Below are 27283 nucleotides of genomic sequence, written 5' to 3'. Positions count from 1 at the left end.
GATGGCACCCGCCCCCCTTCACCTATCCCCCCCCCCCCCCCGGGTCAGAGCGATGGCACCCGCCCCCCTTCACCTATCCCCCCCCCCAGGTCAGAGCGATGGCACCCGCCCCCCTTCACCTATCCCTCCCCTCCCCGGGTCAGAGCGATGGCACCCGCCCCCCTTCACCTATCCCCCCCCCCAGGTCAGAGCGATGGCACCCGCCCCCCTTCACCAATTCCCCCCCCCCCGGGTCAGAGCGATGGCACCCGCCCCCCTTCACCAATCCCCCCTCCCCGCCCGGGTCAGAGCGATGGCACCCGCCCCCCCCTTCACCAATCCCCCCTCCCCGCCCGGGTCAGAGCGATGGCACCCGCCCCCCTTCACCAATCCCCCCTCCCCGCCCGGGTCAGAGCGATGGCACCCGCCCCCCTTCACCAATCCCCCCTCCCCGCCCGGGTCAGAGCGATGGCACCCGCCCCCCCCTTCACCAATCCCCCCTCCCCGCCCGGGTCAGAGCGATGGCACCCGCCCCCCCCTTCACCAATCCTCCTCCCCCCCCTCATCGGGTCAGAGCGATGGCACCCGCCCCCCCCCTTCACCAATCCTCCCCCCCCTCACCGGGTCAGAGCGATGGCACCCGCCCCCCCCTTCACCAATCCTCCCCCCCCCACCGGGTCAGAGCGATGGCACCCGCCCCCCTTAACAAATCTACCCCCCCCCGTCAGAGCAATAGCACCCGCCTTCCTTCACCAATACCCCCCAGGTGAGAGTGGTACCGCCCCCGATCAGAGTAGGACCGCCCCCTCCGTCACCAACCCCCTCCCCCCCGATCAGAGTGGTACCGCCCCCATTCCCTCTCTCCCCGAGGCCAGAGTGGTACAGCCCATTCCCCCCTTACCTGCCCGTGCAGGAAAATGGCCTTGTCCCGCGCAGACTCCCTGAGCACCCTGCGTACGCAGAGCTCGGCCAAGGGGAATGAGCCGCCACCGCCTCCCGGAGACTCAGCCGACTCCTCCGCTCCCTCACGCTTCCTCTTCGCGCCGCTGGCCTCCGCCATCACTGTGACTGCTGAGGGAGTGCGCATGCGCCGCGACTAGAGTGGGTAGAGGCGAGAGGACTCAGCCCCCTAGACCCCCCCCCCCCCGAGGGCTCCCCCTGCTGGGCTGGGGCTGCTACTGGAAGGAACCACTGGGAAAATGGGGCGGGGGGGGGGGTTGGATGGACGCTTCCATTCACTGGAAGACCTAACGATCAAGACAGCGTGGAGGGGCAGGTGGCTGCACAGGGCCCCCACCCGTGCGTGGCCTGCAGGGGCCAGGGCAACAGGGCCCAGAAGCCCAGCCTAGGGTGACCAGACAGCAAGTGTGAAAAAGCGGGACGGGGGAGTGGGGAGTTATAGGTGCCTATGTAAGACAAAGCCCCAAATATCGGGACTGTCCCTATAAAATCAGGACACCGAGCCCCACCCTTGGGTGCAGGAAGCCACTGCCCCGCCCGGGTTTTGCGTGGGAACATTTCCCAAAAATACAAGTTCGCCCAAAAACCAAGCAGCGCTTGTGACCATCGCTCTTGTTCCGCCCATATCTCCACCCAGCCAGGGGTTTGCTCCAACCAGCAAATAAGTGGTTTGCATGGCCCATGCACACGTGCCCTGGCCTTCAGGACGCACTGGGACATTTCAGTGTTTCAAATGCACGGCAAAGCAGTGTACATTGTAAAGCAAACCATTAAGTGCTGGTTCAGGGGTCGGCAACGTTTGGCACACGGCTCGCCAGGGTAAGCACCCTAGCGGGCCGGGCCAGTTTATTTACCTGCTGACGCGGCAGGTTCGGCCGATCGCGACCCCCACTGGCCGCAGTTCGCTGTCCTGGGCCAATGGGGGTGACGGGAAGCCGCGGCCAGCGCATTCCTTGCCCGTGCCACAGGACCCTCTGTTGCTTTTTACAGATTCAGACTAACACGGCTACCCCTCTGATCCCTAGAAAGTCTCACTCTTTGGCCTCAAATCTCACCCAGGGGGCTGTAAATCTCACTCTTACAGACAGCCCACCCTTGGACTCTCTGGGCGTCTTTGGTCACAGAAGATAAGGGCAGCCCAAGTAAGGTGGCAATTAACGTGCCCGGTCCAGGGGCGGCAGGTTGGTATAATTTTTGGTGGTGCCCAGAATGGGTCCAAGTCCCCCCCCGACCCCCGCCTAAGGCTCTGGGAGGAAGTTTGGGTGCGGGAGGGGTGCGGGCTCTGGGAGGGAGTTTGGGTGCAGGAGGGGGCTTGGTGTGCTGGGTGCGGGCTCTGGGAGGGGGTTTGGGTGCTGGGTGCAGGCTCTGGGCTGGGACAGAGGGTTGGGGTGCAGGGTGTGGGGCTGGCCATGAGGAGTTTAGGGTGCAGCAGGCAGGCTGCCCTGGGGCTGGAGCGAGGGGCCAGAGAGGACTCCCCCCAACCCTCTCCTCGCTGGTAGCAGCGAGCTGGAGGGAGGGGCCCCCTCCCTGGCCCCCTGGCTCGACACTCACACAAGCCCCCCCCGGCTGCTGCTCAGGAAGTCCAGCCAGGATAAGCCCCCCTGGAATCAACTCAGACACCTGCCAGGGGGAGGGGCGAGTGGGCTGCCACGTGCCTCCTCCCTCCGTAGGCAAAGCAGCCACTTCAGCCTGCCCCCGGCACCACTCCCTTGTAGCCGGCAGGGGCCAGCGAGGGAGCGCAGCACAGAGAACTGCGGCCAATGGGAGCTGCAGGGGTGATGCCTGCAGGCAGGGGCAGTGCGCACACCGCCTGGCCGCCCCTGAGCCTAGGAGCTGCCGCCGGATATGCTGGCCGCTTCCGAGAGCCACCCGACCCGAGGTAAGCGCCGCTTGGCCAGAGCCTGGACCCTGAACCCCCTCCCACACCCAAATCTCCCTTCCAGAGCCTGCACCCTGAACTACCTCCTGTACACTAATCCCCTGCCCTGAGCCCCCTCCCCTCTGCCCGAGGCTCAGCCTGGAGCCCCCATCCACACTCCAAACCACTCACCCCCATCCCCCCCAGCCCAGAGCCTGCACTCCCTCCCGCACCCCAACCCCCTGCCCCAGCCCAGTGAAAGTGAGTGAGCGACGGAGGGAGGGGGGCTGGAGTGAGCAGGGGAGTGGGGCCCAGAGAAGGGGCAGGGCAGGGGCGTGGTCTTGGGAAGGGATGGGACAAGGGTATTTGGGTTTGTGCAATTAGACAGTTGACAACCCTATACTTGGACTTTCCAAGTATTGCCGAACACCTTCCACTTCCAGTGACTATGGAGGTGCCAGTCACATGTCTATAGTTAAGGCTGAGCTGTGCACTTGAAACAGAGGTTTAACCTCTTGAAACAGAGGTTTAACCTCTTCGAGATGTGTGAAAAAAAATACTGCGTAGCCTCAACATTACAGCACTTTAGGAGTTCAGAATGAATCTTCAAGAAAATCTGTTAATTATTTTAAGAGTCAGGTTTTTAAAAAATGGGATCTGTAAAAAAATAAAAAACAAAAAGCAAGCACCCAGTGCCAGAGTCTTTAGGTCTCTGGATCTTAACAGAGTAACATGGACTCTTCAAAAAGAACAGGAGTACTTGTGGCACCTTAGAGACTAACACATTTTCAGACTTCCCTAGGCTACAACTCAGCCTGCAAAAAACCAGGAACATGCTACGAGGTGTGATTCTGCATCTATGCTAGGAAAATGGTCAAGTTTAGGTTGGGGTTAGCTAGAGTATTAGCTAAGCCTAAACTAAAAACTCAGCCACTTTTTCCTATACAAGACAAAGCCAGAGACTAAACAATCCCTAACTCCTCTCCCAAGGCGGAGTCTTTCCTGGTCTGAGTTAGGGTGTGTGTGTGTGTGTGTGGAGGAGGGGCAGCTGGGAAGCAGAGAGGAAGAACAAGAAAAACAGCTTGCAACCTGGGCAGTGGCTAACCAGTTCAGTGAGCTGTCAGCTTAGGCTCTTTCACCAGCATTAGATCCACCCATTAAAAAAGAAGCGTGAGAGATTTGATAAAAATAACACTTTTCTGCATTTATTTGTACACACATTTAAATTACAATTGTAAAAATCAAAACTAAAACTGACGTTACACTCAAAATACCAAAGACCAGCCTATGTGTAGCTCCTCTTCATACGAGTGTCACAGCTCCAAAAGGGGAAACTTCATGTCAGTTTATACTCCTTGACATAGGCTCTGAGTTTTCTTTTTCCCCTAGGGGGTGCTCCACTGTCCTGCCCCAAGGCCCTGCCCTGCCCCAAGGCCCTGCCCTCGCTCTGCCTCTTCCTGCCCTGCTCTGCCCCTCCCTGCCTGCTGCTCTCCGCCCTTCCCCAAGCGCCTCACCCAGCTGATCGGTGGCTGCCACCCAAACAGCTGTGGAGTATATATAATGGAGTCGGTGCCTATGCTCCTTGGGGCTTGGAGGAATTTAACATAGGCAAGAGTGCGTATTGTAACAGCTCCAAACTGGCTTTTGGAAGGTCATTAGAGATTTAGCTGCCTATCAGCTTCCTGAAAGGAAGAAACCTAAACTAGACTCCCTACTCCCCAAATGAGAAGTGGGTAAACTCCATTTACCTGTGTTTACCCTCAATTACTTGGAGTCACCAACGCTCAAGCTCCAGATTCTAGCCAAGTCCCCTGCACTGTACAGTATAACATGGAACAAGCCTCATGCTTCTTCCAAGTCTTTAGCACCAGAAGCCACACGTAAGCCTCACTCTCCATTGGTGTTAGACATTTTGCTTGTCCTCTCAGCAGTGCCTGGTATTAGCGTTCATGGTGGGGAGCAGCCTAACATGAGAGAAATGCTTCCGTCCAGAAGCTCTCGTGAGAGTCGGTTCCCATTTGCAATTCTACAGGTGCTTTGTGCATCGGGGAACTTGGCTGTAGACCACCTGGAATCTGCTCTCCACTGAGATCAAATGAGGCAGCTCCAGAGACTTTGGAAACAGCAGTGTGGATTCTCATTCTATTTCCCTTCGGCCGGGATCTGTTTTCTCAAGGTGCTTCTTTCCCCTGCAGGACTCCAGTCACTCTATTCTGCTCACGGTGCTTCGACAGTGCTCCTGCAGGTCTGAGGGACACAAGACAGAAACTATAAGGGATATCAGCTGGACTGATGTTCCAGCGCTGTCACACTGTAATGTATTTGTACCTCTCCTCCCAGAGAGAGATCCTACACTGTACCCCACTCCAATGGGATACAGAGGCCCCAGCCCCTTCTCTTTAGATCTTCCCTTGCAGTTTCAGAGGGACAGAGGATTCTCTACTTCCCATCCCAGAAGGTTGTACAGTATCTGTGGGCCGTCAGACAGCTGCTGTGTTCCACCCCATGGCTGCTGAGAGTCAGTCCTGAAGCCCAGAAGGTGCAATAGAAACGCAGGGTATGATCGAAGGGACACTCCAGGTTGTTTAGCTTAGCTTGTGCAGAGTGAAGAGCAAACACCCTATACGGGCCCATTATAAAGCCGACTGCCCCCTACAGTTTACTTACAGCGCAGGATCGTGTCCTTAATCGGCCTGAAGCCATTCTCCTTGTGCGTCACATCGATATAATAGAGGCACCTCAGCTCCCGGGGGTAGTCTTTCCGGTCAATGCCCTTCAGCACGGGGATGGCACGCCCGTTGGCCATAGGCGCCTCTGCCAATGCCTGATGCATCTGGTACCTGCACCAGGGATCCTCGAGGAAGCTAGGGGTTATTAGCAGGACCCAGCAGTGGCTGTTCTGGACAGCATCGCACAGTTCTGTCGTGATAGCACTCCCCGGCATGGCATCCCGCAGCTGCAGGAAGCAGCGGATGCCCTCAGTCTGGCTCTCCAGATAGGAGACCATCTCCTCGACAAACTCCAAGTCCTTGTTGCTGTGGCAGATGCACACGTCATAGCTCTTGGCCCAGCGGGCACTCCCTGCGCTGCTGATGCTCACCTGGGAGGCAGGAGACAGTTGTCCTAGGCTGGCCACCGCACTGCTGGTGGAAGAGCTGGCGGTTGTCACCAAGGAGGAGGAAGAGGAGGAGGGGGACTGTTTGGTGTTCAAGCTGCTTCCTGCGGAGCTGGAGCTTCGCTTGGGTTTCTGCAGGAGCCGCCTGACCCAGCCTGTGGAGTTTAAGAGATCAGAGTCAGATTCGCTGAAGGCTGAAATACCTCCTGGGCAGATTCACAGCCCCTCCCCATGCACCACAAGGAGCAGCTCCGGACATTGAACCTCCTGCTTTCTTATCATGGGGCCATCTGGGAGCTGAGTCGCAGAGACCAAGTGTCAGCCCTGCCCCAGGACCTGGGCAGACAGGTCTAGTGCTAAGGTGGAGCAGACAGGTCTAGTCCAACAGTGTCTTGAGAGAGAGGCCTTTCCCTACAGCCCCAGGCATGGAAGGGCACAGGGAGATTAGGATCTGAGTGGCTGGGCTATAATCAAAAGCCAATTAAAAAAATCCTGGCTTTCAAGGAAGTTTTAACTGGAGCCACTGGGCATCAGGTCTAAAATACCCAGACTCTCTGGAGCCTCAGGATAGGGTCCTAGCTTGGATCACTCTGCCCTTCTTTCTGCAGAGAGAGATCCAAGCTCCAGGTAGTTTACTGCATATGGGACCCCGGTGAGCTGTAAGTACTGAGGTTCTCTGCACAGCAGGCTCTTGAGGTTGGCTGACAGACTAACGTTTGCACGGGTGCCCTTGGACAAAGCTTCCCCCTCCACTCACTGCTCTGCGGGATGGCAGCTGCTCCACCCCGCCCCAGATGGGGCAGTCTTTCCAAGGCTATGAGAGTTAGTAAAGTACCAGGGGATGAAGTGCAAAAATCTACCTCCTTACCGCTTACTTCAGCTCTCATCACCCCAAATCCCCGGCTGCTCTAAATTAGGAGTTAGGTCAGGTTTACATGGGAACTGCTAAACTGGATTAGACCTGAGATCTCTGTCTCCAGCAGTGGCCAACACCAGATGCTTTAGGGGAAGATGTAAGAATCCTGCAGTGCCCCCCACTGTTATAGTTAGAGATCAGCTCAAGCCCAGAAGCAGGAAGTTTAATATGTCAGAAACCGAGACACTGATGGTCACACCTAGTGGTCAGGGTGGTAGCGGTCATGCCAGGAACTGGAGCCAGGGATCAGAGCCAGAATCAGGAGTCAAGAGCAGGATTGGAGCAAGGCAGGAGTAGGGCTGGGAGCCAGGCTGAGGCCTGTGGAGTCTGTCCCCACTGTCGGGCAGGGGAGAGTTCCAAGCTATGAAGTGAGCTGGGCAGACAGAGCTGGTGTGTTTCCCCAAGCGGTTTATATACCTGCCCTGAGAGTCACCAGACCAGCTCCTGGCTCCGCTGGAGCCTAGCAAAGGAGTGACTCATCTACATGTGTGGTTTAGCCAGGCTTTAGTTCAGGGATGACTCATCACCTCACACTATCCCAGCCAGAATTTGTTGTCATGAACTGTGGTGACTCAGGATTCTGTGACAGTGCCTGACTGGAGCTAGGAGAAAGGCTATTGTTCTGGAACAGGACAGGTGCTGAGAGGAAGGGCTGTGGATGGGGTGGAAGATTTGGGGTTTGGTTCTGACTCTAACTACCAGAGGTTGGACTCTCCTGACTCAGCTGGAGGGTTAGGTCACCTGGGTGAACTAAATGCACTGTGGATCCACATCTGAGAGGGGAAACGGAGGCAGTGGTTAGCCCCAAAGCCTCTGCTACACTTCCCCTCTTACTGGTCTCCTTTCTAAGATAAACAATCCCATCTTTTCTCCTAGGGAAAATTCTCATGGCCTTGATCATTCTTGCTGCCCTTCTTGGAAGCCTTGCTAACTCCCATCATCCTCCTAGAGACAGGAGGGCCGTACTGCACACAGTATTCCAGAGAGGACCACACAGTTGATTTACATCTGTCACTATTGATAGGTTTCTGTATTCTCCGTCCCATTCCTTGTGCAGCCCACCATCTTACTTGCTAGGTTGGGGGAGGCATGGGGGGGTTGGACTGCAGCTGCACATTGAGCGGAGATCTCCACTGAGGCTGTCCGCAGCAGTGGCCAAGTCCCTGCTCTGAGCCGATACGGTTCATTTAGAATCTTACAAGGTGTGTGAGAGTTGAAATAGACGAGGAGTGGTTAGTGGTTCGCTTATGTCCCTTCTCAGCTATGAGAGCAAAGCACTTTATAGAGCTGGGTATGTTATCCCTAGTCTATAGAATGGGGAAACCGCACTAGAGTAAAACTGACTCTCCCAGGCTCATAGCAAGTCAGGGATAGACGCTCTGCCTCCTGTTCCCAGCCCCTTGCTCAATCAGATCATGCTGTCAACATGCTGCTTGTTTACTTACCAGCCATATCGGGGTAACAGTCAGGTGAGAAGTGCCCACATGAATCTTGACCTGTAACAGAGAGAGGCAGGGGAAGGACAACCGGTCAGCAGCTGTTCTGCTTCCTTTCATGTTGGTATTAAATTCAGCATATTAAGCATTTGTAGGCCCAGAGCTCTTAGGAGTCCCAGTCAAAGACCAGGACACATTGTGCGAGGCGCTGTACAATTCCAGAATAAAAAGATCGTGCTTGCTTCTTTACCATTGCACCCCGTGCCCCCAACTCCTGGGGGAAGAACAATCCGCGTATTCCACGTGCAGACTCCATTAGCGAGCGCTGCGTAAGAGATCACTCATTGCCACGGGTGTCTGGTCTGGGGTAGACTGGGCACGTCAGTCTCCCAGGCCATCTAGCCTGCATTAAATCTACTTACTTAAAAGCTATCCTGCCCACCAACAGATATCACACCCTTCCATCACGAATCACCAAGGGTGTTGCTAAGGATATTGGCTGTAGCATGGCAAGGGGACAGCTGCTCCATAAGGGCCAGCACCAGTCTGGATACTTCGGGTTCTCTTGTGTTGCAAGCAGGAGGAGCCGGAGTGCGTTTGGATCCTTATTGTCGAATAGGCAGTTTCTTTAAAATAAGGAAATGAGACAAAGGCCATTTATTGCTGATGATCAAGCTTTGCTTAGACAAGCACAATGTTTGGATGACCTTAGCGTCTGGAAACACACCCAAACGCACCCTTCCACCCAAATAGGAATCCTTGGGAGCATGAGCAGAACACCCTCTTTCCAGAGTGGACACTTGGTCCCCTGGGCTTAAGTCCACCCTCCCAGGATGCAAACAGGCAGGCTCTGGCCTTGTAACAACTGTTCCGTCCCGCCCAGGAGCACAACTCAAACAGTGGGGTGGTCCAGAGGTGAAAGTAAGCCAGTACAGGCCGGTACGGTGTATCGGCAAGAGCTGGTACAGCATGCTGGACTGGACTGGCTTCTCCAGCGGTAATTTAAAGGGCCCAGGGCTCCAGCCACTACGGGGAGCCCCGGGCCCTTTAAATCACCGCCAGAGCTCCGGCAGCAGGGCTCGGGCAGGGATTTAAAGGGCCCGGAGCCCCGGCCCCTGCAGGGAGCCCCCGGCCCTTTAAATCCCAAAAGGCCCCGCCTCCACTCAGGACTCCTTTAAGTTACTTTCACCCCTGGGCTGGTCCCACCTATGTGCAAGCTTCTGCAGTCTGGTTTGTCTACTGGGCTCATGGCTCGGCCTCCCCCTGGCTCCAGGTGTCCCTCAGGCACAGGGGAGGCAGGCAGGCTCTGTTTCAGCTCCAGTCTTTGTGGTGCTCTCTGTGGCATCTGCACTGCCCAAGTCCCTGAACTACCAAGAGTACTCCTGGGGGAATTCTGCACCACTGCACATGTGCAGAATTTATGTCCCCTGAAGATTTCATTGCTTCCCCACAGAAAAATGACTTTCTGACGGGGAAGCAAAGGGAAGTCACAAGAGCGGTCATGCGACCCTCCCAAGCAGTATGTTTCAAGTGCTCAAGGCAGCTGGCAGAGAGGTAAATCACTGTGGGGCAGGAGGCAGGACTGGGGAAGACCTGGGTGGTGGCTCCTACGCTGTGCCGAACTCAGCTGCTAGTCCCGGCTGGGCAGGACGGGACTTTCTCTTCCCCTGCACAGCATCCAGGGCTGGGTCAGACCCACCCCCAGATTTCTCCCTCAGCTACAGGAATTTCTGCAAAGTTCTCTCTCCGCCCCCCCCCCCCCCCCACCCGCTTCCTGCACCCATCACTCCTCAGCTGCAGGGATAGGGATTCCTGTACAGGGAGCTGCTCCCTCATCCCCCCAACCCCTGTGCATCCAGCCCCCCACACACTCAGACCCTCCCCCACTGAGCCCCACTCCCCCTGCACCTGGATCACCCCAACAAGCCACCCACACCTGGATCCCCACCCCCTGAGCTCCAACCAGCTGCACCTGGATCCCTGCCCCACTCCCACAGCATCTGGACCCCCCACTGAGCCTCCACACCAACCTCCCTGCTGAGCCCCAACCACCTTCACCTGGACCCCCCTGCGAAGTCCCATTACCATTGCACCCAGAACCCCTAAATAAGCCCCTGTGCATCTAGATCCCCCCCGCACCCAGATCCCCCACTGAGCTGCCCGCACCCAGATTGCCCCATATAGAATCCTCTCAACCCACACCTAGATCCCCCCACATTAAGCCCCTTCACACTTGGATCCTGCCTTGCTGAGCCTGCCTGCCCACACCTGATGCACCTGGCATGGATGGGAAGAGAAGGGCAACACAAATGATAAGAGGTATGGAACTGTTTGCATCTGAGGAAAGATTAAAAAGACTCATTATATGTTCCATTCTATATGCATCCGAAGAAGTGGGCTGTAGTCCACGAAAGCTTATGCTCTAATAAATTTGTTAGTCTCTAAGGTGCCACAAGTACTCCTGTTCTTCTTTTATTAAAAAGACTGTGATTGTTAAGCTTAGAAAAGAGACGACTGAGGGGGATATAACAGGTGCCTACAAAATCATGACTGGCGTGGAGAAAGTGAATAGGGAAAAGTTATTTACCCCTTCATATAAACACACAAACTAGGGGTCACAGAATGAAATTAACAGGCAGCAGGTTTAAAACAAACAAAAAGAAGTACTTTTTCATCCAATGCACAGTCAACCTGGGGAACTCGTTGCCAGGGGATATTGCAAAGGCCAAAAGTATAACTGGGTTCAGAAGAGAATTAGCTACGTTCCTGGAGAATAGGTCCATCAATGGGCTATTAGCCAGGATGGTCAGGGACGCAACCCCACGCTTTGGGTGTGCCTAAACATCTGACTGTCAGAAGCTGGGACTGGACAACAGGGGATGGATCACTGGATAATTGCCCTGTTCTGTTCATTCCCTCTGCAGTATCTGGCACTGGCCACTGTCAGAAGACTGGATACTGGGCTGGACCCAGTATGGCTATTCTTATGTTCTTAAATACACACACTATATTTCCAGGAACACAGTACAATTATTTCTGGAAAGCTGATCTCAGGGTCTCCCTCCTTGGTTACAACAAAATTTAACTAAGAACACAAATTAATAGATTCAGCAATTCCTCCCCTGCTCTCTCCAGCAAAGACGATCTTAACACAAGATGGGAGGGGTAGAGAATGGGGGAGCACCTGCTCTTTTAATATTTTAATTTGGCTGTGTGCGTGATTTCCTAGGTTAAAAAAAACCAGCTGTGTGTAATTATTTATTCATCTGGGGGTAGCCCCAAGAGCACCAGCCACACTATGTTCAGCACCATGCAAATGTGTAATAAAAAGATGTCCCTGCCCAGAAGACCTTACAGTCTAAGTATGACAAGAGATGATGGATGCAACAAACAGATGGAGAATGCAAAGGGGCAGTGAGACTATATACTACGAGTGGTATCCTCGCACATGATTTGCACCCTTCTGGGGTTGGTTGTTTCAGAATCTTGTCTGAAAATAATGACACCGCTGAGGCTGGGGCCAAAAATCGGATTATATATTTTTGCCATTTGCAATTTATGTTTTCCCCCTAAAATAAATGCTTCAAATATGATAAAAATTCCCCCTTGCTCACCTTTTCCCTCCCCCAACCAACACGCCCAGGACCCTACAATAATGAGCCAGTGTGTAGCTCGAGAGCCCACAACTCTACAACAACAAGCCGACATCTGCCGTCTTAGTGCTCATGAATGACCCTCCAATCGCAGATGAGCGAGCACTGTCTCAGCCCTCACGTTACTCTAACGAGCCAATGCTTAGTAATAACTAAATGCACGAGTGACCTTACAAAAATGAAGCGGCATGTGCAGCCTTAGGGCCCACAAATGATAACAATCTGCTATGCACAGCAGCAAAGGACCTCTGTGCTCTGGGAAGGGAGTTATATACTTAAATTAGTACCAGCGCATCCCATCTTCTCTGCATCTGTCCCTTAGAGAGGGGGTTACTTGGGGCAAGGGCTCCTTACGTTTGTCTCATAAAAGGCTGAGCGAGCATGTTGTTGGGCCTTGCCTCATAATTCCTAACAACAGTCATGTGATGGGCGGTTTGGTAGGGGAAGCTGCATGGAGACCTCTCATGGGCACAGCTCAGGCTCCACAAGCCGGGAAGGGGCTAGGCCAGAGGGGTGGCAAGGCTCAGTGGTATTGTCTTCATTCAGCCAGGCGGAGATTCCCCATCATAAGTCAGTGCAAAGAGCACAATGTTACGTGGCGGCCCCCTCTGCTCAGCCACCCCTGGCCTGGGGCAGCTCCTGGCAGTGATCACAGGTGAGGCCAGCTGTTGGAGATGGGAGCTGTGCAGAGCCACTGGCCTTCTGTGAAATGGTCCTGCCCTCATGGAAGCCCTATAGCTCTTGGAACATCCCTGAGCCTGGAGGGGTCATTCCATGGGGGCAGGGTGCAAGCCCAGCGCCCCCCCCCCCCCAGGCCCACCAGCTGACCCTGAGGAAGTGGGTCATGACAGAGCCATCATGCCAGGCCAGCAGGGTCGCACGCAGCACTTTTTAAACCCCTCTAGCCCTTTCCAAGGAAAGCCTCCAACTAGCGACCTGGATGTCGGGCTATCTGAGTAAGTCTGCAGAGAGCCTGAAATGATAGCCCAGAGAGGAAGGGGCTCTTCGTTAATCTCACCACCTGATAACCCTGAAACCTAACAATGTCATGCAAGTGGCAACATTAACTGTTTCACTGTAACAGAAATATCCAGCAGCTTGGGGATAGTGGCAGTGTTCCCTCTGGCTGGGGGTGCAGGCTACAGGGTGGGGCAGAGGGTTGGAGTTTGGGGGGCTGCAGGCTCTGGGGTTGGGCCAGGGATGAGGGGGTTGGGGTGCAGGAGGGGGCTCAGGGCTGGGGCAGAGGGTTGGGGTGTGGGGGGGTGGGCTCTGGGGTGGGGCCAGGGTTTGGGGTGCAGGCTGCCCCAGGGCTGCAGTGGGGAGAGACGACTCCCCACAGCCCTCTCTTGCTGCAACAGCTTGGGACCTGGGAAGGCATCTCTCCCCAGCCGCGGCAGCTCCAATGGGCCTGGGCTGGGCCGAGGGAGGGGCTCCTCTCCCCTGGCCACAGCCGCTCCCCGCTGGGGTGCGGCACCCCTCCCCTGGCCGCAGCGCTGAGCCCCTGCACGGGGCTTAATAGGCAGGTATGCAGCCATGCAGCTTAGAGGGAACTTAGGTGGAGTTTTGTAGAGCTCCCCTAGGCATTTTTCCTACATCCCACGAATTTCCCTCCCCACAAAACGGACTGACAGCCAGCCCCTCGCAAAGCTCGTGGTCTGCACCCCTTAGGGTTTCGCTGGGAGTCTCCAGAATCAAGCTCTATCTCCCAGAGGCTACTGAAGCCAGACCAAGAGATTTCAGGCTGCTAAAAGTCTGGTGGCACAGCGGGGCTAAGGCAGGCTCCCTGCCTGGCCTGGCCCTGCGCTGCTCCTGGAAGCGGCCAGCACGTCCCTGCGTCCCTTGGACAGAGACAGGGAGGTCTCCGTGTGCTGCCCCCGCCCCAAGCTCCGACTCCGCAACTCCCATTGGCCGGGAATGGTGGCCAACAGGAGCTGCAGGGGGCAGTGCCTGCATTTCTGGCCCCACTCCAGACCCCCAGCCCAGAGCCCACCCCGGCCAGAGCCTCACCTCCTCCCGCAGCCCAACCCCCTGCGCCCGTGCGGAGAAAATGAGTGAGGGTAGGGAGAGCTAGAGGAAAGAGGGATGAAATGAGAAGGGGCGGGGCCTCGGAGGGGGCGGGGCCAGGGTATTGGGTTTTGTGCAGTAGTTGGCACCATTCCCCACACCAGCTGCCCTCTGCAGCCAGCCAGCCGGGCGCGCTCAAAAAGGGATCTGAGAAAAAGGTGAACAAACCCGGCTGCCAGGCACATGCTCCACCCTGCTTCCCTCCGGCTGCAGCGTCTTGCCCCGGCCCCCCGGAGCTGCCCTGCCCGCTCACTTGGAGGCAGGAACAGCTGCTCACCCCGGCCGGCGCTGTGCGCCTCGGCTGCCCCGGGCCCCTGGCCGAGCGCTGGCGGGGAGGCGACAGGTGGCTACTCACCCAGCCCTGCGCGTCCGGCCGGGCTCTGGGGGTCCGTGCGCGCCTCCCCGCCGGGTCACTGCCAGGGCGGCGCCGCTCCGTGACCCGTCCGCGTCCGGCTTTCCGGGGCCCGCCACCTCTCCGCTCAAGCGGCGGGCTGGGGAAGTCGGCGGCTGCTCCCCGCCCCTGCAAGGAAACACCAGGCGGCCGGGCTGGGTGGAGCCCCAGGGCGGGGCTCCCGAGCTTCGCACGTGGGTTCGCGGGAGGGGAGGGGGACACCGATTTCCCCGGGGGTCCCCAGGCGCGTTGGGGGGACAGGTGCTGCCGAAGCGGCATTGGGGCGGCGGGGGGCGGCCGGGCTCTGCTGACAGGCCCTGAATACGGCTCGCCAAGAGCAAGGGAGAGACCAGAGCCGAGCAGGCGGGGGACCCCTCCGGTGCCTGTCCCCACCCGCTCTACGTGACCCCAGCCGGGCTCCGCAAGTGGCCCTTCTCGCCCCGCTGTGCTGCCCCCAGCACTGCTGGGAGGAGATCCCGGCTCTGCGCTGCTGTCAGCTACCCCCCGCCTGGGGCCGCACAGCAGTGACATCGGCTCTCTCCCGCCCTGTCCCGTCCCTTGCGATCAGATCAGAGCTACGGACCCACCCAGCTCCGCTCAAAGAGCCCCACCTGTCTCTGCTCCTCCCTGGGCGGGCTGGGTGTTCCCAAGTCCCCTGGTTGGCTGCCTGCGAGGCCCACGCCGCTTGACTGACAGCGGCTTGTTTTGTAACCTCACTTCCAGCCTTAGAAGCCAAGTGTTACCCAACCAGGCTGGGGGTTCCCAGGCTAGAACGCGCTGTAGCCGGCTCTTGGCGGGCTCTGCAGGGAAAGGGGCCGCCTGGTGTAGCTGGAGGGGTCCCTGCTGAGCGGGGAACAGAGCTGGGGCCCCAAGGAGGAGCACCCAGGTGAGAAGGAAGTGGAGATGGGCATATAGGCCTGCTGCAGTGTCCGCCTCTGCAAAGCTGTCAGGGCAATACCTGGAGATAAAGTGTGCCTTTCTAATAGTGAGGGTAATTAACCATTGGAACAATGTACCCGGGGCTGGTGGATTCTCCCACACTGGCTGTCTTTCATTCCAGGCTGTGTGGTTTCCCTAAAAGATCTGCTGTGGCTCAAACAGGAATTGAGTCAGGGAAAGTCCTATGGCCTTTGCTATGCAGCTCAGACTAGGTGATGGCAGCGTCCCTTCTGGCCTTGGAATATGTGCAGTCTGTGTGGCCGGACTGAGCCTGAGCGTGTGAGCCCAGATCCTCCAAGGTTTCAGGTGCCTAATTCCTAGAGTCCCCAGATCCCAAGGTATTAGGCACCTAACTCATTGCTTTCAGAACTGTTTGGCTTGGGGAGGGGAGAGGAGAGGAGTCACATGCCTGTTCTCAAGGTGCTTTCCTTTGCCCCCAGGAGACCCGACACTGAGACAAAGGAGAAGGAAGGCACAGACCAGGGAGCCGAACCCTCAGGATGAAGCACGTATCGATCCACTGGTTCCGTAAGGGTCTTCGCCTTCACGATAACCCTGCTCTGCTGGCAGCGACGACAGACTGCCACAAGCTCTATCCCATCTTCATCCTTGACCCCTGGTTCCCAAAGAACATGCGGGTCAGCGTCAACCGCTGGAGGTTTCTGGTCGAGTCGTTGAGAGATCTGGACGAGAGCCTTCAGAAACTGAACTCAAGGCAAGTCCTGTCCAGGCAGATACTCAGCACGAGTATAGGGTGGGCTAATACAGTTAGCTGGGGTTGTCTCTGGTACCTGGAAAAACAATGGGCCTAATTCTGCTAACCCTCTCCACATGGGACCTGCATTGCATTCACTGGGAGCTGTGTACATACAGGGCTTGCAGGGTGGGCCCAGTAGATGCTAGAATTCTGCTTCCTTGGGTCCCTCTGGTCCCAGCTGCCTGGAGCTCCCTGTCCTGGAGAATACGGTGCCATTGAGCTGCGGATTCACAGTGCAAAGTGCTGGCAGGTTCTGTGCCGGGAGAACTGCCTTCCTCTGAAAAATTCAGTCTCAGTCAAACAAATGTATTTTCTCCTCTTCCCCCCAATTCACAGCTGTTACTTTTAAACAATTAAATGCTTCCATCTGCTAGATGAATGAGCCATACAGGGGTAGCTGCTTCCGCCCCCCCCCCCCAAATACCCAGGGCCTGGTTCTCTGTAGCTCTGCTCCCTGTGACATTGTGACACCAGTGCACGGTTACCATTCTGACTTCATTGTGTGTGACGCGCACTTCGCTCAGGTGTGAGTGATGGCGTGGGGCACTGCAGAAATGGGCTCCCAATGCACATCCCTCTAGACGGTCCCAAAGTAGGATCAGGAGCAGCCCCAGAACGTCAGGGAGCTGCTTGAGCTTAACTGAATGGGGATTGAGCGGCCCTTTCCAAAGGGCACTTCGTTATGAGAGCAAGTGCAGCGAAGGAGGGCTACAGTGCTGGAGTAACCAGCAGCAGAAAGGCTTTTACTGAGGGGTTGATGGGGATGAATTTGTCCAGGAGGGGAGGTTCCTCACAACCTTCTGTGTCTCCAGCTGCCTAATTGAGATGCAGCATGCAGCATGCTTGAGAGGTCTTAGACATGAGCCGCTTCGCCAAAGGGTAGAAGTCAGGTTCCAAAATATCCTCATTGCCAGGATCCCACATCGGACCGCTGTTTTCCCCAGCTGTGTGGCCTGCATTTCCCTTCCCACCCTGGGAGGAGCAGACTGCTGCTTACAATCCGTGTCCCAGCTGTGGAGGGGTAGGGGCTCCTTGCACAGCTCATAGGCTGGAGCCCCAAGGTAAGACTACCAAGGGACTCGGCATGGAGAGATCTCATGCTCTGTGTTCCCTGCTAAGCTGTCCGAAGTAGAAGCCAGAGCAACATTCTAAGCCTGAGGAACTCAACCGTCCCTCAGCCAGGAGCTTGAGGGATCCACCCGACAGGCCATAAAATGGAGCAGGTTGTAGCTGCCCTGACTTTTGACATAGAGGTGTGACCCATGGAGACAAGTCCCAACATGCCATGCTTGGAAGTGGCCTAGCATGACTGTATGTGTAGACTACAGTTCCCACCATGTAATGCTCTCTCTTGAGCCCAGCCACCAAACCTGGACTCCTGGGCCTTGCTGTTTACCTTGCCCCTGGCTGACTAGGTTTTGGTGGCGTCTCCACAGGCTGTTTGTGGTGCGTGGCCGTCCCACGGAGATATTCCCGGTCCTCTTTAAAGAGTGGAAGGTGACGCAGCTGACGTTCGAGATAGACACGGAGCCCTACTCCAGGCAGCGCGATAGCGAGGTGGCGAGCCTGGCGGCTGAACATGGCGTTCAGGTTATTCAGAAAGTGTCCAACACCTTGTATGACACTGACAGGTGGGTCCCAGGAGTGGGGTCCTCATGTGGCTTGCTCATTGCTGGGCATTAAAGCCCCTGGAGTCCCAGCAAAAGAGGGTGCCAGTGCCCTCTGCCCCGTGGGCTCTCCCCAGTGATAGGTCCCTTTGATTATTCACAGAGTAATTGCTGAGAACAATAGCAAGGTGCCTCTGACCTATGTGCGCCTGCAGACGCTCCTGGCGACACTGGGACCACCGAAGCGGCCCGTGCCAGCTCCCACTCTGGAAAACCTGAAGGGTGAGTGAAACAAAGGGTTTGGTAATATATTAATGATTTGTATATGTGCCTGAGTTTCCTTCCTTGCAGGTGTGTGTCACCTCGCCACATGGGTGGAACAAACCGGGTCGTTAAGGAACTGGTTGAAACCGACCCAGATCAAGAGAGGGTCCTGAGTGACATTGGCACTCAGCAGTGGGACGCTCTGGCAGGCGGGGGCGGTGTGTGTGGCGGGGGGGGGGGGCATGCGCGCAGCGTGGCCCTGCCTGGACACAAAGGACTGAGCCGAGCCTGGGTGGGAATGAAGAGTGGGCTTCTGAGGAAACTGGCTGCTCTCCCCAGGCTGGGACCAGACAAGGGAGAGAGGCTGGGACAGAGATGGAGTCCGACCTAGCATGGCTGGCATTTGCGCTGGCTTGGCCAGGGTGGCCTATGGCTTAACTCTGCCTCTCTGGGCTAACGTAAGGCCTTCCAGCTTCGATAGCCAGGTGACTTATAAATGGCTCCCTTGTTTGGAAAAGGCTGTGTGGGTTGTTGCAAATACTCAGTGAGAGCACTGTGCCCTGACAGGCCCAGTACAAGCCTCTGCAGGAGTCTGGGTTGGTTGGATTCGCGGCAGGGAGCCGCAGAGAGAGACAGGGTTTGTTGGTGCCCAAAGGCCCAGTCTCAGAGTCCTGGAAGCCAGGGGCTGCCTCCGTGGAACTGTGTGGATCCTTGGGGCTGGGCACACTAAAGGGATTGGTAACAGGCTGAGTATAGACCAGATCCTGTGGACGGTAAGTATGGGACAAGCCTTTGTCAATGTGGTGGTTCTCTGCTAGGGGGACATGTCCCAGCACTCTGACTGCAAGCTTCTGTGGTTGGTATTCTATGTTTCCCCTGTGTGTTCCAAAAATCCCTATGCAGTTTCCATGGGCAATGGGATTCTTCTTCTCCTAGACTTTGGTGTAGTGGTGTTATGAGGCTGTAAAACAGTTGCTGTGTTCCACCCCAGAGGTGGCTGCATTTCAGTACTGGGTGCAGCAATCCCTGTTTAGTTTTATAAAGCACTTTGAGATTCTTTACAACTGAAGAGGCTAGACAAATGTACGGTATATTTTAGTGTTGGTGCACGGAAGTACTGACTGTGCCTATTACCCCAGATTGCTGTACCCCCTGCAAAGACAACCACGATGCAGAGTATGGGATCCCTACGCTGGAGGAGCTGGGTCAGGACCCAGAGCAAGCAGGTCTTCGCCTCTACCCGGGAGGAGAGTCTGAGGCGCTTTGCAGGCTTGACTTGCATATGAACAGAACGGTATGGTAGTTAGCATTGATCCCCTCTCCCCCTCTGAGGCCTGGGCCAGCGAAGGGCTAACACTGAGCCCTTGAGCTTTCAAGCAAACGGTGTCAGAGAAGCGTCTTAGGTTGATTCCCTGCAACGTTGTGCTGAGCCCACATGGGCTTTGGCAGGAGCGTCCTGGAGAGATCCAGGAGCGTGGCTGTAAGTACAGCACTGCCAGCAGCTCCATTAAAGACCCCAGGCCTAACTCATTGTTGCCTGGCACCCGTGGTCACTTACCCCTGTACTAAGTGACCGCAAAGCGGGTGGAAAACACTAATTAGAATGGTAGTGCCTGGAACTACTCCCCTCTCTGTTTTATTTTGGTACCAGGATCGTAGGTGCTGGAAGTAGGGGTGCTGCCGCACCTCCTGGCTTGAAGTGGTTTCCATCATATATCGTTAGGCCATCCTCTTCCCTTGGGCAGGGAGTCCTCTGTCTGGCTTCGGGCACCTCTCATCTGCTTCTCTTGTCCTTTTTCAGGCCTGGGTGTGTAATTTCCAGAAGCCCCAGACTGAGCCCAACTCCCTGAACCCTAGCACCACTGTGCTGAGCCCTTACATCAAGTTTGGATGCTTGTCCGTGCGAACCTTCTGGTGGAGGTTGGCTGAAGTCTACCAGGGGGTAAGGAGGAAACCAGGTTTGCTCGGCAGCTCTTTTATCAGGCAGCTGCTTGCCAGCACTTGTGTTAGGTCTAAAGGAGCCGGTAGGTGCACCGTGCAGGTCAGAGTGCTCTGCCCTGCAAGGGCTGCTGGATCATACGGGTGTGGGGCATTTGGAGTAAGATTTATTGCTCTGGGTAGGCAAATAACCTTCCTGGAATGGTCCGTGAAGATGCTGCCTCTGTGCCAATGGGAATGGGGCATGAATGGCAGCAGGAGGAGGATGGGTGAGCTGGATGGTGCAGTGGGTTAGACTTAGACCATAACCTCTTGGGTTTAAACCCTAGAATCACAAAGGAAAATCCTGTCTCGTGGCTCGTCCTAGGCTTAGTTTGTCCATCAAACCAGGGGATTTTAGGGTTTGGCTCTGTCGTAGCCTCTGAATAAGAAAGCCCAGGCCTAGAAGGGCAGGGGCTGATGTGGATCAGGAGTGAAGTACCTTGGCGGAGCTGCATGCGTGATGGAAGCTTTTTACAGCGCCTCCTTGGATTATGCCCAGCTCTAGCCAATCCTATTAATCCCTCATTTTCCAAAGGCCTTAAAGTCCCCTCGGTGTTTGGGTATATGAATGCCTGGGAAACCAATAGCAGTAATCCCTGCCAAGGGACCACCATTGGATCCCTTCTCCGGGGCTCTCCTCGTTTATGTGCCAGAGACAAGAATGACGTCTGCCCTTTTTTGACAGAGGAAACACTCCAACCCGCCCGTGTCTTTGCACGGGCAGCTCCTGTGGAGGGAGTTCTTCTACACGGCAGGAGCTGGGATCCCCAACTTCAACAAGATGGAAGGCAACCCCGTCTGCGTGCAGGTGGATTGGGATAACAATCCAGAGCACCTCAGAGCCTGGAGCGAGGTACCCATTTTTGGCAATGTAGGCCAATGACAATGATGTCCCAGTGACAAGAGCCTTGTAGCAAGGTGGTCTGCGAGGGCCGGGGGAGAGAGTTCGATTATTGGACCCGGTTAGGAAGGGGTCAGGTGATCCTTGCAAAGGGCCGAGAGAGGTCAGCTGGAGGGAGAGTTTAATCTGAATTAACAAACTGCGTCCTGAGGGAAGGGCCTGGTGAGTCCTCCCTGGCCTCTGGGAGCCCGGCCAGCAGCCTTACACGCCTGATCTTTGTTCTAGTGCACTCCTGGCAGGGCCGTCCCTCTGCCTCCCACCACTGAGCGTTGGAGAACCGAGTGCTGACGCCAAGGAGGTTAGCGGTTGTGCTGGCTAGAGGGAACGCACTTAGAGACGGCCTGGCTGTCGGGTCACACCCTCAGGCAAGGCTGGCATAGGAGAGCTCTTGGATTGCTGGGAAAAGTGCAGCAAAGCTTTCTCAATTACATGTTTATCGGGAGCTGCAGCTGCAGAGCGGAATAGGACGGTTACATGCCCAGTGCTTGCAGGGCCCGAGTACATCCTGGTGTAACTCTAAGTGGAGTTCCACCAGGGATTAATTTGATCCATTCTTGCTGATGCTTGTCTCAAAGGGAGAAGTGCTCAATACAGGGATGAGGTAGAGACGGTGTGAGGAACAGTCTCTCGGCAGACAATTGACATGGTCACCAGATACCTCAGGCAGGCATGGGCAGCCAGGGCTAGAACCTTGGTCCTTCAGCTTCAAAATACAGTAGCTGCCACGCGAGGTACCAGAGATCTCCCTTGGCTGGTGGCAGTAATTGGTTGCTTAGCTCTATGGGTCTGGCCACCAGCCCCACACCTCAAGTGAAGCCAGGAGTGTACCCCACACATGGCTGCCTGGATTAGCTTGCTGGAGGTTTAAGCTCAAGCACTTTCCCTGGCAGGGCCGGACAGGCTACCCCTTCATAGACGCCATCATGGCCCAGCTGCGCACTGAAGGCTGGATCCATCACCTGGCCCGGCATGCTGTGGCCTGCTTCCTGACTCGAGGAGACCTGTGGATATCCTGGGAGCAAGGGCAAAAGGTCAGGCATGTTGCAAGGGGCTCTGCTGAAATGGTGGGGGCCTCCAGGACATTCACGGTTGACAAAGAAGCAGACAGGCTGGCTGAGGGTTGCGCCATTGCCCTGCAGACGTGGATAGCCTGGAGTTCATCCCACCCTGCCTGCCAAGGAGCAAACAGTGGGGAGGGAGGTGGAGATTGCACCACGGCCAATGGCTGCGAGGAGCAAGGCTGGCCTTATAACCCCGCATGCTGCTTGGAGCCACTGGGAACGAGGCTGGGAGTTCCCGCCCTACTCCAGCCCAGCTGCCCCATCCCCACCTCTGGCAGCAGGAGCTACCTGTGGTCCCACAGCCAGAGGGGAGATCAGGCTTGCCCTTGGGCTGCTGAACAAGACCTGCAAGGACGTGGGACCTCCAGGCTGTGATTCATGGTGCTGGGCTCTACAGCTGGTCGGGTGGGAATGGAGACTGGAGAGCGGCCAGAGGCTCCTGCAGCCTCTTACCCAGTGAGAAGCCAAACCCGTTCCGATGAATTAGTGAGCATCTGAGGCTCTTCCCTGCCTGCGACTCTGGGCCCAGCGCCACGCAGCTAAGCCAGGCTTGGAAAGGGAGGTGTGAATAGCCACGGGCACGGCGCAAACCTGTTCCAATGGCCCCTTCTCCCTGGCTGCTCTGACAGCCCTTCCCTAATCACAGTTATATGGCACCAACCTACAGGTGCTATCTTTACCCTCCACTTCTGGTGCTACACGGGAGGTGCCACTTCTTTCAGAAAGCTGTCGGGGTTCCTGGCTGGGTGCCTTGCCCACCCAGGTTGTGTGAGGGTGGGGGAGTTCCCCTGCCACAGCCGGGGTGGAAAGTAGGAGGGGAAAACGGGAATGGAGTCCACGTGCCACCTGGATTGAGTCCCTGGGGACCGGCTGCCTGATGAGCAGCTGCCACCCCTCCTTGGTGCCATGGGGCAGGAGCCCAGGCAGAAGCGAAGCGGAAAGTTTTGGAGGTGGGGGCAGGTTACGAATGATCTCACCCTTCCCCAAAGCATCCACTCCTCCCACCCCAGGTCTTTGAGGAGTTGCTGCTGGATGCTGACTGGTCCCTGAACGCTGGCAACTGGCAGTGGCTGTCGGCGAGCGCCTTCTTCCACCAGTTCTTCCGCATCTACTCGCCCATCGCCTTCGGCAAGAAGACGGACAAGGGCGGAGAGTATATCAAGTAGGTGCAGGGCAAAGTCCAGCAGAGCCACGGTGGAGCCCAGCCTCTTCCTGGATCATGCGGGCGTCTGCTACAGCCCAGCGAGCGCTGCAGTCCGAGTGGGGCTCCGGCATGGCATTGCAGAGGGGACATAGCAGGGGTGGGGGAGGGTTGGGGGTTTCTTTCTATCTCCACCCAGGAGACTGGTAGTGGCAGTGAATCCTTCCAGCTCTAGACCGACAATGACTGGAAGTAACCCCCATGTTGGGTGGTCTGTGAGGACAGGAAGTTGGGAGCTCTTGTCAGATTGCTAGCCCCACCCCCGGTTGGCAGCTTCAGTGGACAGGCCAGGAAATGAGTGGGCCAAAGATCCCATACCATGCTCTAGCCCCCTCTGCCTGGGCTGGCTAGGACACACTGACGAAGGCGGTTGGCCCCGAGGGACCTGTGGCTCGGCACTGAATTCCCACCTCGGCTTGTATCTTGTGGGGCTGACTGACCCACCTTGCCTGTTCCTTTGGGGCCTGACCCTCCTGCAGGAAGTACCTCCCTTTCCTCCGGAAGTTCCCCGCTGAGTACATCTATGAGCCCTGGAAGGCGCCGCGAAGCATGCAGGAGCAGGCAGGCTGCGTGATTGGCCGAGATTACCCCAAGCCCATCGTGGTACACGAGGTGGTGAGCAAGAGGAACGTGGAGCGGATGAAGGCAGCCTACGCCCGGCGATCGTCCAGCACCACGGCCCAGTTGGAGGGAGGGGGTGGCAAGAAAGGTAATGACCCCCTCCCCCCCCTTACCCGGAGCTGCTCTGTGGCTTGGCCTCTCGGGCTGGGGTTTGAAGTGCAAGGTACTGGCTGTGAGGAATGGGAGGAGACAATCCAGACCAGCCCTCCCTTGGGGAAGCATCATGGTTAGTGGCTATGGCTGGGACTCCAGGGACCTATGTTCTAGTCCCAGCTCAGCCACTAACCTGCTGGGCAACCTTGGGATGTCACGTGACTGCCCCGTGCCTCGGTTTCCCCATATATAAAATGGTGATAACACCACCAACCTCTTTGTAAGGCACTTTCAGACCTATGGATGAGAGATGCTACGCAAGAGCTAAGTGTTAATTATTATTATTGCTGTATGGCTCTCCCTGCCATCTGAGAGATGCCTGAGTCTCCCATGCCACCACATGCCAGCTTGCCAGCATCCACAGCTCTTAGGGCTGTAGTGCAGTGTCTGAGCAGGGAAGACAGGACAGCCCTGCCCTCTTTAGCCTAATAAGCTGGCTGCTTGTTTCTCCCATTAGGTGCCAAAAGGAGGACACCTGCTGGTCCCTCTGTGGCAGAACTGCTGACAAAGAAACCAAAGACTAAGAGCAGCTGAATCCCTCAAGCACTGCCAGTGGATCTTGCCAACGGGCCAGTCTCTTCTGTGCCACAGGAGGAGAACCCCAGGCGGCACGAGAGCCCATTCCCTGTTCTAATCCCTTGACTGACCGCTAGGAGCCCTGGCCACCTGAGTCCAGGGAAAGCCATGGTGGCACTGCCTCTCTTATTGACTCAGGAAACTTTTGCATGCTGCACCCTTTCATTCAGCCTGTTCAGCGAACTGTCCTTTGGTGCTGGTGCTTTCTATGCTGCTCCCAGGCCAGAAGCTGAGTTTCTCTTTTGGAAAGGCCATGGAGTGGATCAGTTTGTCTGAGTGCCTTAGGGTGAATTCACCCTACACACTTGGGGAGGTAGATGTTTCACCACCCCTGTTTTACACACAAGTGAACTGAGAAACCGAGCTTACTAGGCAGATTTCCAATGGGAGCTGCTGGATCCCTTCAAAATCTGGCCATATCTGACTTGCTCAGATCACTGAAGGAGGCAGAGCTGGGAACCGAACCCACATCGTGCACTACATTCCAGTGCCTTCCACACAAGGTCCCCTTCCCTGGTTACTGCCCAGCGCTTTCTTTATGCGGGTTGTTGCAGACAGTTAGCCACAGGGTACATTTTAAACTTGCCTCTCAACAAAACAATTCGTGCAGCCACCAACTCCTCTGGGCTGGGAAGCGCCCCAGACTGCTGCATTGTGGGCTGGCTCCACAGAAGCCAAAAGCACACCAGGCTTTCAGGGAGCGGAAGAATTTTTTATTTTTTTTTTATTTAAAGGGCATGTTAATAACTTGCTGGTGTGCCGAATGCCCCAGCCAGCCTGGCTGGGAGTTGGTATTGAACTCCCTGTTTAAGCTTTGCTGCCCCCTTTGGCAGACAGCAGCTTGGGAGGCTAAAGTGAGGGATGCTGGATAGGGACGTTGCCTTTTGCCCATCTTTGTGCTGAGCATGAAATGCTGGGTACTCATTGCCACCGTCCTTGCGACCTGTACGCCCTGTTTTGTGGCGTGTCCAACCCAGGCATAATTTCACTATCCCTTGGCTATGGTCTCCTGGGGTATTAAAGATATCCCTAGAAGCACTATGTGGTAAAGCATGGGGGAAAGCTGATCTTGATGTCCTAAGCCCATCGTGGTGCACGAGGTGCTGAGCAAGAGGAACGTGGAACCAGATGCTGGTGGTGAGACTATTAAACCAGAGAGACACTCTGACTGAGCCACAAGAGGAAGTGGATGGACCAGCCGATATCAGAGAAAGTGGGCTAGGGAGAGATGTTACTGAGGGGCAACCCATCCTAAATTCTCAGTTACTGAGGGACACGCTACACTCATTGCTATATTTGCTTTCCACAAGCTACTCTTAGTATAACCTTTTAGGAGTGAGGTAGCATCCAATATTTGGGTAATATCTAAACTGTACTGTTAAATTTATTTACCTAAATTTGGGATATTACACAGTATGTACTAGATGTATTTTATGACTTTTAAACCAAACTTTGTCCTTGGGGCTAATTTAAGCATTACACCCAGCCATATAGACACTCTTTCCTTAACCTGTGTATTCGATAACTAGCATTAGCTTTAATCACATTTTAAATTTGCTCTTTCAATTACAGTGTCTGTAGGTTTTGCTTCTGTGGGGGAGGAGGCTCAGGCTGTCGGTCCCCACTCAGTCTTTACTTCTGCTGAGCAATACCACTTAGGCCTTGGCTACACTTACCCGCTAGTTCGGCGGCTGGCAATAGAACTTCTGGGTTCGACTTATCGCGTCTAGTCTGGACGCGATAAGTCGAACCCGGAAGTGCTCGCCGTCGAGTGCGGTACTCCAGCTCGGCGAGAGGAGTACCGCGGAGTCGAGGGGGGAGCCTGCCTGCCGAGTGTGGACCAAGGTAAGTTCGAACTAAGGTACTTCGACTTCAGCTATGTTATTCACGTAGCTGAAGTTGCGTACCTTAGTTCGAATTAGGGGGGTAGTGTAGACCTGGCCTTAGACCATTTTAGGCAGATCAGTGACTGGTCTTTATGGCAGCTGACCCATGGCTGAAGGCAGCAGCTGTGTTACCTCTTCTGGTTTATTTCCATCTTCTCTGTTCCTTCCCATTAATGCATTAAGTGGTTGATGGGGACACGTTTTAGATTGGAAGCTCTTTGGGGCAGGGATTTTTGTGTGCGTGTGTGGTGCCCAGGGCTACAGCTTGGAGCTCCAGGTGCTATGGTACCGTAGACAATCGCTGGCTTTTAATGAAGCATTTAAGATTCCTGGAAATCAAGTAAGCAAGCTTATTGCTGTGTAGCCACCTCAGCTGCCAGAACCCACCAGACTAAGTACTTCAATTTCATGACTACTCAAACTGCTCAAAAGATAATGCTAAGGCAGCCAAATGGAGCTGGAGGCAGCCACTTCCCCCCAGCTTGTCTACAGGGGGCCAGGGAGAACAGAAAATTACCCGCAGCAGACGATGGAACCAGATGCTGGTGGTGGGATGTATTAAACTAGAGAGACTCGCTGACTGAGCCGCAAGAGGAAGTGCTGCGTAGGAAAGAGGAAGTGGATGGACCAGGAGAACAGGGGCTAGGGAGAGACGTCTCCATGGTTCTGAAGACAGGCTACGTGCTGCAGCAGGAGGACTCCAACCCAAAGCATGTGCTAGAGTGGTGAGGAAAGCGAGGCAGGGAAGGGTGTGGCGTTATTTTTGTATAGATCTATTTCTTGTGCTATTAGAGAAAGAGAAGTGGGTAAGAATCCTCTGTGCAGCACATACCACACATCTACCCCATGCTTCTGAAGATGGAAACTGGGGGCATAGATCACCACCCCGCTGGAGTTCTGGAACAGGGTGTGTTTAGAAGGCAGCTCAGGGGGCAGCTCTGATCTGGGGACTGTGGAGTGGGCTA

General features: G+C 55.7%; 3 protein-coding genes across 10 annotated transcripts in view; 1 reads left to right on the top strand and 2 right to left on the bottom strand.

Moving 5' to 3' along the window:
- The window catches only part of DCPS (decapping enzyme, scavenger), a 55371-nt gene extending 54305 nt beyond the window's left edge, over positions 1 to 1066 (bottom strand). Inside the window, exon 1 of the mRNA XM_065569038.1 lies at positions 881 to 1066. Coding sequence (XP_065425110.1) covers positions 881 to 1066 — 186 coding nt within the window. The remainder of the gene's footprint in view (positions 1 to 880) is intronic.
- Positions 970 to 27131, top strand: LOC101942922 (cryptochrome-1-like). Of its 6 annotated transcripts, none has more exons than XM_065569035.1 (11): positions 970 to 1080; positions 15752 to 16026; positions 17505 to 17699; positions 17839 to 17957; positions 19079 to 19233; positions 19741 to 19881; positions 20605 to 20772; positions 21711 to 21851; positions 22892 to 23043; positions 23562 to 23791; positions 24314 to 26001. In XM_065569035.1, exons 2-11 carry the CDS (start codon positions 15812 to 15814, stop codon positions 24388 to 24390), a joined length of 1593 nt encoding a protein of 530 aa, XP_065425107.1. In that variant the 5' UTR covers positions 970 to 1080; positions 15752 to 15811; the 3' UTR covers positions 24391 to 26001. The 6 variants fall into 6 exon arrangements, with proteins under 6 accessions (XP_065425107.1, XP_065425105.1, XP_065425106.1 ...); XM_065569033.1 differs by lacking the exon at positions 970 to 1080 and adding an exon at positions 2693 to 2818; XM_065569034.1 differs by lacking the exon at positions 970 to 1080 and adding an exon at positions 13952 to 13974.
- On the bottom strand, positions 3983 to 15066 carry TIRAP (TIR domain containing adaptor protein). Of its 3 annotated transcripts, none has more exons than XM_065569041.1 (5): positions 14984 to 15066; positions 8687 to 8890; positions 8274 to 8324; positions 5465 to 6067; positions 3983 to 5044 (listed from the first exon to the last, which is right to left on the bottom strand). In XM_065569041.1, the coding sequence occupies exons 3-5, from the start codon at positions 8278 to 8280 to the stop codon at positions 5001 to 5003; spliced, it is 654 nt and encodes a 217-aa protein (XP_065425113.1). In that variant the 5' UTR covers positions 8281 to 8324; positions 8687 to 8890; positions 14984 to 15066; the 3' UTR covers positions 3983 to 5000. The 3 variants fall into 3 exon arrangements, with proteins under 3 accessions (XP_065425113.1, XP_065425112.1, XP_065425111.1); XM_065569040.1 differs by lacking the exon at positions 14984 to 15066 and adding an exon at positions 14337 to 14524; XM_065569039.1 differs by lacking the exon at positions 14984 to 15066 and having other exon boundaries at positions 4866 to 5065; positions 8687 to 8825.
- Positions 27132 to 27283: the final 152 nt, after the last annotated feature.

Source organism: Chrysemys picta, chromosome 16 (assembly GCF_011386835.1).
Source record: "Chrysemys picta bellii isolate R12L10 chromosome 16, ASM1138683v2, whole genome shotgun sequence".
Taxonomy (NCBI): domain Eukaryota; kingdom Metazoa; phylum Chordata; order Testudines; family Emydidae; genus Chrysemys; species Chrysemys picta.
Note: the sequence above shows the minus strand (reverse complement) of the source record. Positions and strands in the feature narration are given on the sequence as shown.